General features: G+C 36.9%; 1 protein-coding gene across 4 annotated transcripts in view; it reads left to right on the plus strand.

The window, feature by feature from the left end:
* The first annotated feature begins 587 nt into the window (after nucleotides 1-587).
* The window catches only part of dpf3 (double PHD fingers 3), a 76,608-nt gene continuing 65,018 nt past the window's right edge, over nucleotides 588-12,177 (plus strand). For all 4 annotated transcript variants that reach the window (XR_015941657.1, XR_015941658.1, XR_015941656.1 and 1 more), the window contains exon 1: nucleotides 588-699. Coding sequence is in view for 1 of the 4 variants with exons in the window: in XM_088648378.1 (XP_088504504.1) it covers nucleotides 668-699 (32 nt within the window). In the remaining 3 variants the exon portion in view is untranslated. The remainder of the gene's footprint in view (nucleotides 700-12,177) is intronic.

Below are 12,177 nucleotides of genomic sequence, written 5' to 3' on the forward strand. Positions count from 1 at the left end.
TGATCTGCTGACCCGAGTTGCAAATCTTTTACGAACTACAATATGCCTCTTTCTCATAGAAATGTAGACACTCAGCTTTTACATAAAAACAGAAATGACCAATGCTGTGAGTTAAATGAATTTTGTATTGTTGACTTGAAAATGCTGAACATTTGTGTTGCATAAATATCCAGAGACGTCAAATACGAATAATAGATTTATTCGCTGCTTCTAATAGCTGCTAGGAAAGAAGCACACGAAAAGAGCTTTATCATCCAGTGATGGAATTGGAAACAATTAGTGTGTTTTAGCCATTAAATGTATTTTAATGAAGATAAAAGGAATTACGGGTACGAAACAAAGCAACAACCCCTCGTCCCCTCAAACTGAGTATGGGTGATAAGATAATTAGTACTTTTATTTGAGTTAGTAGGGACTCAAGTTAACAATACGAGGATAGTTTTTGCTTTGTCTCTTTAAGAGATGAGGTATCCAGTTGGTCTAATGTACAAAAGAGCGCAGCCCCTTCGAATGGACTTGACAGTTATTCTCGTAGGCCACGCCTTATCTGGAATTTCTAATTTCGGATTGGCCAGTGAGCCGGACACGTTGGCGCTGATTGGACGTTTTTTTCGTAGGGTTCCCTCAGAACTCTGAGACACAGAATATTGGGTTACAGTGTAGCAAAATGGCGACTGTCATTCAGAATCCACTCAAAGCGTAAGTAATTCTCAAAATTTAATACAGTTATAATTTGCGAACTTTTCTGTTTCTGTTTTTGAGCACCGTGCAAAGAAAGGCAACACAAATAGAAACTCACAACAGAATGCAGTTGTTAGGGCACGCGTACGTTTTGTCTTGTGTTATTTTTCCCCATACATCTTGACAAATAATAATTTAAATAGTTTTTTTATTATTATTTTTGGTGCGATACGTAGAGTGCAGCATGATCACGCTGGGTTAAGCAGAACGTGTTGCAAAGCCGTTGAACGAATTCTAAAAAATGCCGAAATAAGACATTTATACCAACGGATCGCGATTTCGTTTTTATCAGACTGTACACACAAAAAATAAAAAAGTTAATATTTTCACTCTTCGTTGTACTTGCAAAGCGCGACAGCTGTTTTCCGTGCGAAAATCGTATTGTTCATGTAGGAAAGTCTTTTTGCAGGATTAAGCATATTGACTCATCAGAACTCTTTTTAAAATATATATAACCTTTGTGCAGAACCGCTGATTATTTCCGCAGGTCCTTTGCTGCATGATTGTACTTTTTAAAAAGTTTGTTAACTAGGTTTTCACGGAACAGTCTGATACGCTCTATGCAATAGACTTTCCTTTTAAACGCCGTTTGATAATCCGGTTTCTTGCAAACTCACAGATTTTACAATAATTATTTCACGATGGTTCACGGATTCTAAACATCAAAGCAGTAAATGTTTTTCTGTCACAGGAAAAGCTTAAGCCATTCGGTATGACCATAGCATTACAACGAGATTCGGGTTTAAAATTTATCTTTTGGTCTGTGCGTGCGTTGCTCGTATCTATTCCCCACAGAGCATGAAAACAGGAGGTCGCTTTCTCTGGAGGTGTGAACTGCTGTTATTGTTGGGGGTGGAGGATAGTTGAAAGATTAGATTGCTGAATCGACTGTTGGCATTTACTGTATGAAGATGACATCAAGCAAATGAGCAGATTGTTAGTTTCAAGGGTAAACGGGATTACCTAAGAATTAAATGCTACCCTTTGTCCCAGACACGACTTTGTAGATGCTGTTAGCCTGCTATTAGTATTACCCCTTTTGTGGAACATATAAATTAAAGAGTGCTTTTCAGAAAGTTTTACTAAACTCAGAGACTTGTAGCAAGATACCGCCTTGAGTCATGACTAGTGGTGGTTCTGATATGTTTTTCGAACGCGAATGGCTTCTACTAAAAAAGATTCTTACATTTAAAATGCCAAACTACAAATATTGTCAATCGGAAAACAAAATGTTCATTACCGTCGCGCCTCGCATAGTTCAAGCTTCCGACTGTTTACTGTTTTCTTTTAAGTGTAAAGGTTAGTTATCTGTGAGTTTAAATGCAACATTTCCTCATTTTAATTTTTGTTAAAGTTTAATTCAAATGGTAAAAAAATATATACGATATAAGTATCATTTTGCAGAAGCTGATAGCTGCTTATTATCCAGGTGTGACATTTTAAGTTAGGATGAAAGTAAGCAGTCTTCAGCGTATTGTAACATGCATGTATCTGTTACATTTCCAGTTAGAGTGTGGAGGTAAGTAGGAAACGAGGAAAAACATTATTATACTTAGTTTTTTCTAACTTTGTGAATTTGCTAGTATAATAATTTACTGGGGCCTGAAAAAATGATATTTGCATAACGGTGATGATGCACATTTGTTCGTAATGTTGTCATTTACATGCTGGGATTATGCCCACATCTAGACCCAAATCAATAATCAACAATTTAAGAAAAATGGACACGAGAGCTTGTTTGGTTGACTTTCTTAGGTGGAAATGCCTAAACCACAGTAGCTAGATAGAACCCAGACAGAAGGCAACCCCACGTTCAATACAGGAAGGAATATGGTTGTTATAAAAAGACAGGAGGTCATTCAGCCCAGGTCATTGGTTTTTAGTAGCTGATTGATCCAAGGATTTTATCCAACAATTTCTTGAAAGAAGCCAGGGTATCGACTTCAACAACATGGCTGGGTAGTTTATTCCATATTCCCACAGCCCTTTATTGTTATAAAGTGCAGCATGATTTCAGTTTTAAATTTACTTCCCCATGGTTTCTACTTGTGTCGTCTTGTTTAGTACTGATTCTGGAGGAGTCCGTTGGATTGACTTTTAAATACTGTACTTGAATCAGGTTTCCTTGTAGTTTTTTTGTCAAGAAATATTATTTTCTGTCAGCCTGTCAGGGTAGGACATTCCTATGAGCTCCGGAATATAACTGGTCATTCTTCTTTGGAATTCATTTCCTCCATATATATACAATAGTGTATTGTATCAGGAGATGGCATTGAATTTAGCGTTTCCACCTATGATTATAACTTAGAATAATAAGGAAAAGTGTTTGAATTCTTATGGAAAGATTAATCCAATGTAATCCAAAGTGTGTAACGTAAAAATAGTTTTTCTTCTTTTTGCTAATTCATTTCATTTATAAATGCCACTATTTTCAAATCAATAATGTCTTCCTTCTAGTGCTTGAGTGCTTGAGTAGGGGGTTAAGTATCCTTTTAGGAAGTTAATGATTTTTTTAGCTGTAAGGAGAAAACTAAGTTTGAATGAGGTTTAATAACTTAAGGGTGGCAACTGCTTTTTTGAAAAATCTACTAAATCAATCAGTTTATCATTTCATTTCTTTGCATTGTTTAAAGTCTCCTCTGGCAGTACTCTTTTTAAGGCAATGTTTCAAGAAAATCATGAATTGGGCTGCTCTTAAGGCTCTGTAACCTGGTGTGCCCAAACAGTGAACTGTCTGTGCTTTAGCCCTTTGATTTATTCTCATTCTTTATATATACACGAATCCCCAAATATTCATTTACCAGGTTTTCCTTGTGATATTTGAAAAAAATAAGATTAGCTCAAAAGTGCACATACACAATTTGACATTTAAGTATGTAAACGGGGGATAAAGGCAAGCAGTCTTTTTAAATAAGGTAGAGAAGTAATCAGTAATTATGGACTGGACATAAGGCCAAGAGACAGAAGCACTATTCTGGAAGATGTCAGCAAAATGCCATCCACTGAAATCTGAGCTTTGTTTTGTGACATTAGCAGCGACAAATACAATAAATTAAAGTTAGGCTATGACTGCAGCATTCACATCACAGTACATACCTATTATTATTTTCACACACAGGGTTGGGTGCTCTACACTCAAAATAAAACATGTCCCCTAGAATTAGCTGTACAAAATTCTTTGTTATTTTGAAGCTCAATGAGTGTATTTGTGCGTTAGTGGTGAACACAATGTCTTCTAGTTTTTGCTCCAGCCAAGAATCATATTCATGTGTTCAGTGAAATATTTTTAACTTTAGTTTTATATATAATTATTATATATGTGTTTTAGAGCATCACAACATATAACGAGAGAGAAGCCACTGGGTATACTGTGATTGTGCTGTTAAGTATAACTGTATAAACGTATTATCCTCACCATGCTGTTTTTATGTGTTCAGTGAAATATTTTTAACTTTATGGCATATTTGTAAATGTGCCTTCAGCTTCTAAAACTGGGAACTGGGATTTGTATTTGGTATAATCCATTTACCAGTTTCTGAGTTTCAGAAAGTCCCCTTGCTCAGGCATGATGTCAGATATGTAAACAATTGGATCTCTGCAGAAGGGAAAACAATGCTCATTTGAACATGCCTTGTACAGTGTCACTCATACCTGTGTCTGTTTATCATCAATTGCTCAACTAGTAAGAGCCATGAAGTCAGAAATAACAACACACAAGATGAGGAGAGGCAGGATAAGGTTCAGTGTGCTGGAATTGCTGGAAACTGTACCACTGAAGCAGGGTATTCTTGATACTTAGGATAGACCGCAGAATCAAGTTAAATACAATAGCAAGTCATCAATGGAGAGATAAGCTAGAATGAAAACTAGCAGTCACACTATTCCTCCAAGTCCAGGGTTTGGAATCACTGAGTTAAAACGTGAGGATGAAGTCATTCAGCCCCCTTTCCATATCTGTTTCCATTTTTGTATAATACAACAATCACTACATGACCACAGAGAGGTACCACTGTGTGTCTCTTGATAACATTAAGCTGTTCTTTAACCTTTAAATACTGCAACTTAGATTTCCGGTATTAGGTCCATAATGTATATAATTTATCCATTACTTGAGTTGCCTTGCTTGAGTTACACCAGCCCAGTTATTTTTGTTATGTTAAATCACGTACTGTCTGTGTGGGTTCTGTGGGAGGGTAAGGTTTAGTGGTGTTAAAGCAATACACAGCACAGAAAGACAGGACAAATTTCAAGCATAACAACTATGACTGGACAGGGTAAAAAGAGGCTTTGTTCTCCTCTAAAGCAAAGGATTAATCTTTTTAAGATAATGTATAATTGGCATTTGAGCATTTTAAGCCTTGCCTGAATTATACTGGTGCAGAGGTAAGGCTTTCAGTTATCAGCACACCTCATTTACGTATTTTGTGGTATAACCTGTCCTGCATTTTGCATATTCTGAAGAGAAATTAGATTAATTGTCTTAAAGTACACTGTTTTGAAGTGAAGAAGTATGATGGTCATGAGTAGGCATCAGGATACTTACAAATATTGCGACCCGGTACTGTCTTCTGTTTACAAAATTCTTCTTGAACTGTTTACCACCTGTGGAGATGATTTCAGAGCATTGACGATATCAGGAATACCCATAGCAGGGACACTGCAGTGTCATATCCCAACTGGAAAATTCCCATTTTTTATTGGAGCCATGCTGGTGACCTTTTGAAAACATCACGCAACTGAGAAATAACCTTCAGCACACAACAGTCGTTAGGCACTCCTACACTAATCAGTCTCAAATGACTTAATAACTAGAAGAACCTCACTCTGTATGCCTTTTGAGATATAGCTGTGTACAAAAATGGTAAAGATGACATTTGAATTTGATTATGCATTACAAGGAAAGTGGTATTATCTTATCTGTAGCCATTCCTTTTCTTAATCGTTGTCAGTTAGGATTGGTATTTCGTATACAGTATGTACAGGGCATGCACTTAATTGTGTGAAGTATTATATACGTGTTTTAGAGCATCACAACATCAATAACGAGAGAGAAGCCACTGGGTATACTGTGATTGTACAGTTAAGTATAACTGTATAAACGTATTATCCTCACCATGCTGCTTTTATGAGCATAGTGAATCATCATCAACAGTGTGGTTTTTCAGATTTTCCTTACTACACTTCCCTCCTCCTGAATGCCACCAATTTCCAGTCCTAAATTCTGCTTGAACCTAATAATTTATATCCTCTGGTCCTGTTCTCTGTTAAGGGTTTTCAGTAATAATTTGTGTTGACTGTCAGTCCTCTGGACTTCGCAAGCTCCTGTCTCCCCGAAGACTCCCCGAAGAAAGGTATAGTTCTTTTAACCTGTCAGTGTAGGTCATGTCTCTCGGTTGTGTGATTTATTTTCTCAAGACTTGGCAGGGCAGCAGCACTTCTACTCATTATCAGTGATCACAACTAGACTCACACAGATGAGATTACACCAGAGTATAATACACTTTTAAAAGTGATCTTTTTTTTATTGTATATGCAAGCAACTGGCTCAATGAAAACATTGAGCGTGACTAAAAGTCAGCACATCTTTGATTAGGGCCACTGCTTTTCACATTGACTGTGTCTGCTTTAGGAGGAGCCCTGCTGTCAAAAAGAAATCCATATCCAGGAAATGAGGTGTTGGATGCAACTGTGTTGAGAGGTGCTTTAGAGTCTTCATCTGTCTTGGGTGGGCAGGGGATAGATTGTATATTACATACAGTGAGTTAGATAGAATATATACATCTATTTATAGACAGATTCTTACATAGATTGAATTACATTTCTTCTGGCTCTGGAACTCTGGGTTCTGAGGCCCCAGTGTTAGGTAGCAGTCTGCCACAGGCACCATAGATCTTTTCGTCCCTGTACCAGGCTTGCTGGTTGCATCTGTGTGTCAATATGCTGGCCCTGGGTTCTCTGCTACCTCTCCCAGTGACACACATTGGTTTTGTCAGTGGTTTTTGTGCCTGGGACCTAGGCTCCCGCTACTGGTCTTTCACCTTCTGCCATCACAAAATGGCAAGATTCATGTTCAGGTAGAGTTGGTTGGATTTTGATGGGTCTGCCACTTCTTTCTGTGTCTGTCTGCTTCTGTACCAGTACATCTACCTGCCTGTTCGTGTTACAGAGAACACTTTTGGTGTTCACGCTGTGCCTTCATGAATGAGGGGTTTGTACTTCACATATATGCAAATATGTTTAATGGTTTGGAAAAAAAGATACATTTACAGTAGTTATTTGTACTACAAATACAGCTGTCTCCATGGAATATATATCTTTATTACCTACATGTTTATTTGTAGTTCATAGTTCCTGCAGCTAGTGCTTTCCTTGAGTTAGTGAAGCAGTTTTAAGGATATCTCTCCTTATGTGAAAATTACACCCTTTGTTGTGGACTCCCACAGACGGGCTGCTTCTCCTTTGTCTAAGTGACCCAGCTTCCTGTGCTAACAAATGTTTGTAATTTAAACTGACCGGGGCTGCTTGCTCCACACCAATTCATGCATCATTTATTTCCTGTCTTGACTTTATAAGCTGCAGCATGGGTATTTAATGTGTGTTATTTTCAGGCTTGTGCACTGCTTGCATTCTTATTATCAGTATGTTGACTCAATCACATATTGGTGTTCAATACCAATTTGGGTGCTGAACTCTCACAATCTAGGTTATGCATGCAGTTACAAACCATCTTGGAAAACATGTTCTGTTTAAGTATATTTCCCAAATTACTAAGGATTATTTCAAGGAGATGAAGGCTATGGAAAGGGTTAGATAGTCTGGTTTTCCCAGTATTGTTCTGTTCCAGAAAAATGCCTCATGGGATTTCTCCCTGTCTGATACATCTTTATGAAATTGCCTGATTAGCTAGATCCCAGTGCAAATGTTTTTGCCCGGATGATTTATCTTGTTTTTTTCTAAACCTGTCTAACTGAATTATTAACATTGGTATTTAAAAGATACACTGAAACTCATTCTGAAGGATTATATATGTCAAATGGTTGTGTGTGTGTTGCAGGTAGTTTACAAGCAAAAAACTGATAATACTGCTATAGTAATTAAACATGAATATATATAACAGTTTTTTTATTAACTATCCATGAGGTTTTATTTTGTCAACATTATTATATTTCCTAAGATTTCTCCCTGCAGTGGGATTTATATGCATTTTGGCAAACATTCCTCAAAGTGTTCCTTGTCATCCTATTGATAGGAGGTATTTCTAGGTAGTTGACAAAAGAGGGAATTCTTTGCGCTTCTGTTACAGAATTCCAGTGGTTGAGTGTGTTGCATACTGAAGAAGTGTAAGAGAAGCCAGGCTCTGTTCCTTATCAGAGGCTGGAGCCTGATTGTTGAGTGCTCCTTGCCCTTGAAAATGGGATCTGGCATCTCAAGGGCTTTTGTGGAATCTACACATATCCGTTCCTTTGAACAGCAAACAAGCATGAAGAGATTTATAGCTGAACTGCTGTACACAATTGTCTGTTGTGAACATTCACCTTTTCTCTTCCTGGCATAGTTGAATTTGCTTAATTAACCACACCAGCATAGTTTTGCCTAATACATTTTCTTCAATGATTGCTTTTCATGGTGGAAATCAATCTGATAAGGTGATAATACAATTTCTGTGGTTGCTAAGAGTAAATTTGCTCAGCCCTCGTTTAAAATTGGATTTGGATTAGAATAAACAGGACACACATTTTAGAGTGATGTCCCAAACGCAAAGCTGCTGAAATGTCACTAAAAGTTTTAAGAAGATAAACAGTTGTCTTTGGGTATACTGTATGTGTTAGTGGGTTTGTTTCCTTTTCCCTTACAGTTTTAGGACAACTTAAATGTATTGTTGGCAGGTAGAACATTCATAATGAATTAAAAGGTTTTATTTGGTTTTTAGCAATTGCATTATCTTCCAGTACAATTGTTTTGTCTGCCAGTTACATGTTAGCATTTTTTTACATTAAGCCTGAAGTGTACTATGTCATTATTCCAGGCATGCTAGTTTTCTCAGTGTTTTATATTTCTGTGTGTCTTAAAGTTTATCATATTTTATTGAACCCGTTTTGTGATCCTCTTTCTTTTATGGCTAGCGTAGACCAAGCTTGGTATATCATTCATCTCCTCCAGAAGAATTACTTTGAATTCCGAAGGGTTGTGGGAGTATGGAACAAGCTATCGTTGAAGCTGATACCCTGCTTCCCATCCAGCATTCTTACTGTATGATCTTGAGGTATTAAAAATTTCAAACCTGGCTTAAAAATAAAAAAAATCACATTAAAAAAAGAAAGACTTTTGAATGAATAGAATATTAAGACACTTTGCCAAACATTTATCTCTGTCCTTACTCTGTCCTTTTTTATATAAAAAAATGTACATTAGAGGGCAGGTTAATTTATTTGGTATCTGTTTTATTGTATCTGGTATAAGTATGCAATGAAATTGTGCTTAGTATAGACCCACATTTACAAAGCACCTATAAAATAATATCATTTATTACTGAACAATGGGTTTCTTTTCAGTGCTTCTTGATTATTTGGACATAAACAGATTAAGAACATCAAATATTCAACATCTTTGAAAATGCTGAAATACGGATCCATAATCAGTGACCCTTTTTAACATATTTCTACATGAACCCCTAAATGCGGAGATTATTAAACATGGTTTTAAGTTTTATTGTAAGTAATCCTTAGACTCGTCAGTCAAACTTTATTTATAAGCAGAGTAATAAGGCCATTTCAAGGTAGTGGATTGAAAAGTGTGAAAATGTCATATAGGGGTAGGTTTCTGTGGCTTGTGTGGTTTTCTTTTTAAAAATATGCACTGCATTTGTCAGCTATTGTAAGGAAAGCGCAATGAAGCGTTTCATGCCCAGTTCTTTTCTCGTTCTTGAAAAAAATTGGTATTCATGATGGTTTGATGTTTTCATTCATTGTTCTGTTGAAATTTAAAAGCCAGACCCTATTACACATCGACAGCTGGGCAGCATAACCAAATAGGACATTCTGACACTTCTCCTTCATATTACCATCAGTTTTGACAGTCCCTCCCACTCATGCAGCAATGAAAAACACGAGTCTCCTCAATATTCCCTCCAACTACATGCCTGTTTGTTTTCTTTCTTATATCCCTACTAAATTATCCATGAATGCGTATCTGCTCTAAAAATCTTCCAGAGTTTTTAAAAACCTTTTTTTACACTGCATTTACCCTGCAGCCCTCCAGTTTTAATTTTTTCCTTTGTCAAGATTAAGTGCTTAAACCTGTTCAGCTCTCGATCATTTAGATATTATCTGTATATCTTGATATTTAATGGTCTCATCTGCAGCCTGGCAGCCATGTTTCCTGCTGCTTGCTGAAAAACAAAATTACGAAAATCTTTAATTCACTGTAAAGTGCAGAGAGCTTTGTGATTCCGATTATGTGTTAAACTGATCTTCAGATTGTAGCATTTTACAAGGAAGTAGATGGGAAGACTCTGCCCCTTTAAGTAAAAGAGAAATGCGGATTAGCACTGTCCCAGGATCTCAGGCCCATCTGTCATGGGATGCTGCAACTCAAGAGAGGTGCTGGGCTTCAGCGTTTCTCCCATCTGCTCAGTGTCTGTGCATTGGTGACATGATGGGAGGTTATTTAGCACCTTCCCATTCAACAAGGCATTATTAGCCCAACCTACTACTAATACCAATGCTATTGTTATGAAAATGGTTCTCATACTTGTAAATAATCGTGAACTGTATTATGTAAAGAAATATAAGGGGAAAGGGGAGATCAATCTGTTGTCTTTATTACAGCAAATGAATCAGACCGAACAAAATCAGAATAACAGTACCTGCCTGTTGAGCTTCCTTATGTTAGCTGCAGTACACTGAAGACTAGGTGCTGTTATACCCAGGTAAAGACGCAACTCCTGATGGAACCTCACAGGCTGCTTTGTTTCTGTTCCAAGAGCACGGGGCTGTGCAAGCTATCATAAAAAATGCAGGGATAACAGAAGGCTTTTCACGTTTGAAAAATTCTTATCAGTGTAAATAGCCTCTTGTCCATTTGGCTAACAAAAGGTACATTTTACGCCTGTACAGATTTCTCTTCCTAAAAGCTGAAAAAAGCATAGAATATTAACACTGGGCAATGCAAAGGCAGCAATGTTCTTGTATTTGTCTTTATATCATACCTTTAGTTTGTCATGATTAATGGTACTTGGGATAAATATTATGCATGAAAGATGGGAGAGATGTTAACTTGCACAGTGTCAGTGTTTCAATTACATTGTATTTAAATTTTAGCTACATTTTATAGTCTTTTCAGGAAGCATTTGGGGTGGAACACAGGCATGGTAATCTGTGACACACAGTTGGAATGGAAATGGCCACGTTCTGCACTTCCTGCAGTAGTCCGTTCCCCTCCCCCATTCGGTGCCTGTGTGTCAGTGTGAGTGATGGGGGGGACTGGCTGTCTGGATGGGCTGCTGGTGGAGCTGAACTCAAATCACTGAGGCACCCTGAGAGTGGGTGTGATGTTAGCCCTGAAGTGAGAATTCACTTCATTTCAAGCCCTGGTAGGCTTGCCTACTTTGCTTTTTTTTCTATCACCCGACTAATGAAATTTCTAAGTTATGGGTTTAAGGTTACAGTAAATTTTTCTCCTATGATTTGACTCTGCATCAGCGCATCATAAAATGTGATAATTGCATGTACTGCTTGTTGCTGTGGCCTATTAGACTACACTATTCATTCATGCCAGCTTTTAGACTATTAGCGAGAGTTTGCTGAGAATTCGTGCTATCAATTTGTAGTTGAACTGTATGTTAAAGCCTCTTAATTGCTTTATTACAATCAGTAATTATAATACTGATTGTATTGAAATACTGAAGTAAAAAGATTGGAGTAACTTTTTCTAATTTAATTACTAAACTAAATATTTACTTTTAATTGATACATTTAGAAATTGTTTAAGGGAAACAAGAGTATTTCCTTATATGTTTGCAGAATATGCATTGATTTGTCTCTAGGCCTCTTAGCTAATTAAAGGCATCTTTCAGCTGGCCAAGAAAAAATGGAAAATTGAAAGTGGTGATACGTGTACTTTACTCTCTAAAGTGAGCGATTTGTTATGGCAGTTTGTACAAGCTTAAATAATAAACAATGAATTGGAAAAAAGATCAAAATAAGTGGAATTTCAGCTAGTTATTTACCATTGCTGGCCTGTGTTTTTATTTATTTTTCTTTTAAAAAATGTCATTTCTTAATTTATGGTAGCAGTTATTTTTATTCTCAAGTTTTAATTTAGTTCGGGTTCGTGTTTTGTATTTACGCACACACAGCTTTAAGTTTCTTTTTCATACCATGTAGAAAACTCATAAATGGCTTGATCTGAAAATCTGTGTTTGGTATAATTAGTATG

Source organism: Lepisosteus platostomus, chromosome 10 (assembly GCF_059453375.1).
Source record: "Lepisosteus platostomus isolate fLepPlt1 chromosome 10, fLepPlt1.hap1, whole genome shotgun sequence".
NCBI lineage: Eukaryota > Metazoa > Chordata > Actinopteri > Semionotiformes > Lepisosteidae > Lepisosteus > Lepisosteus platostomus.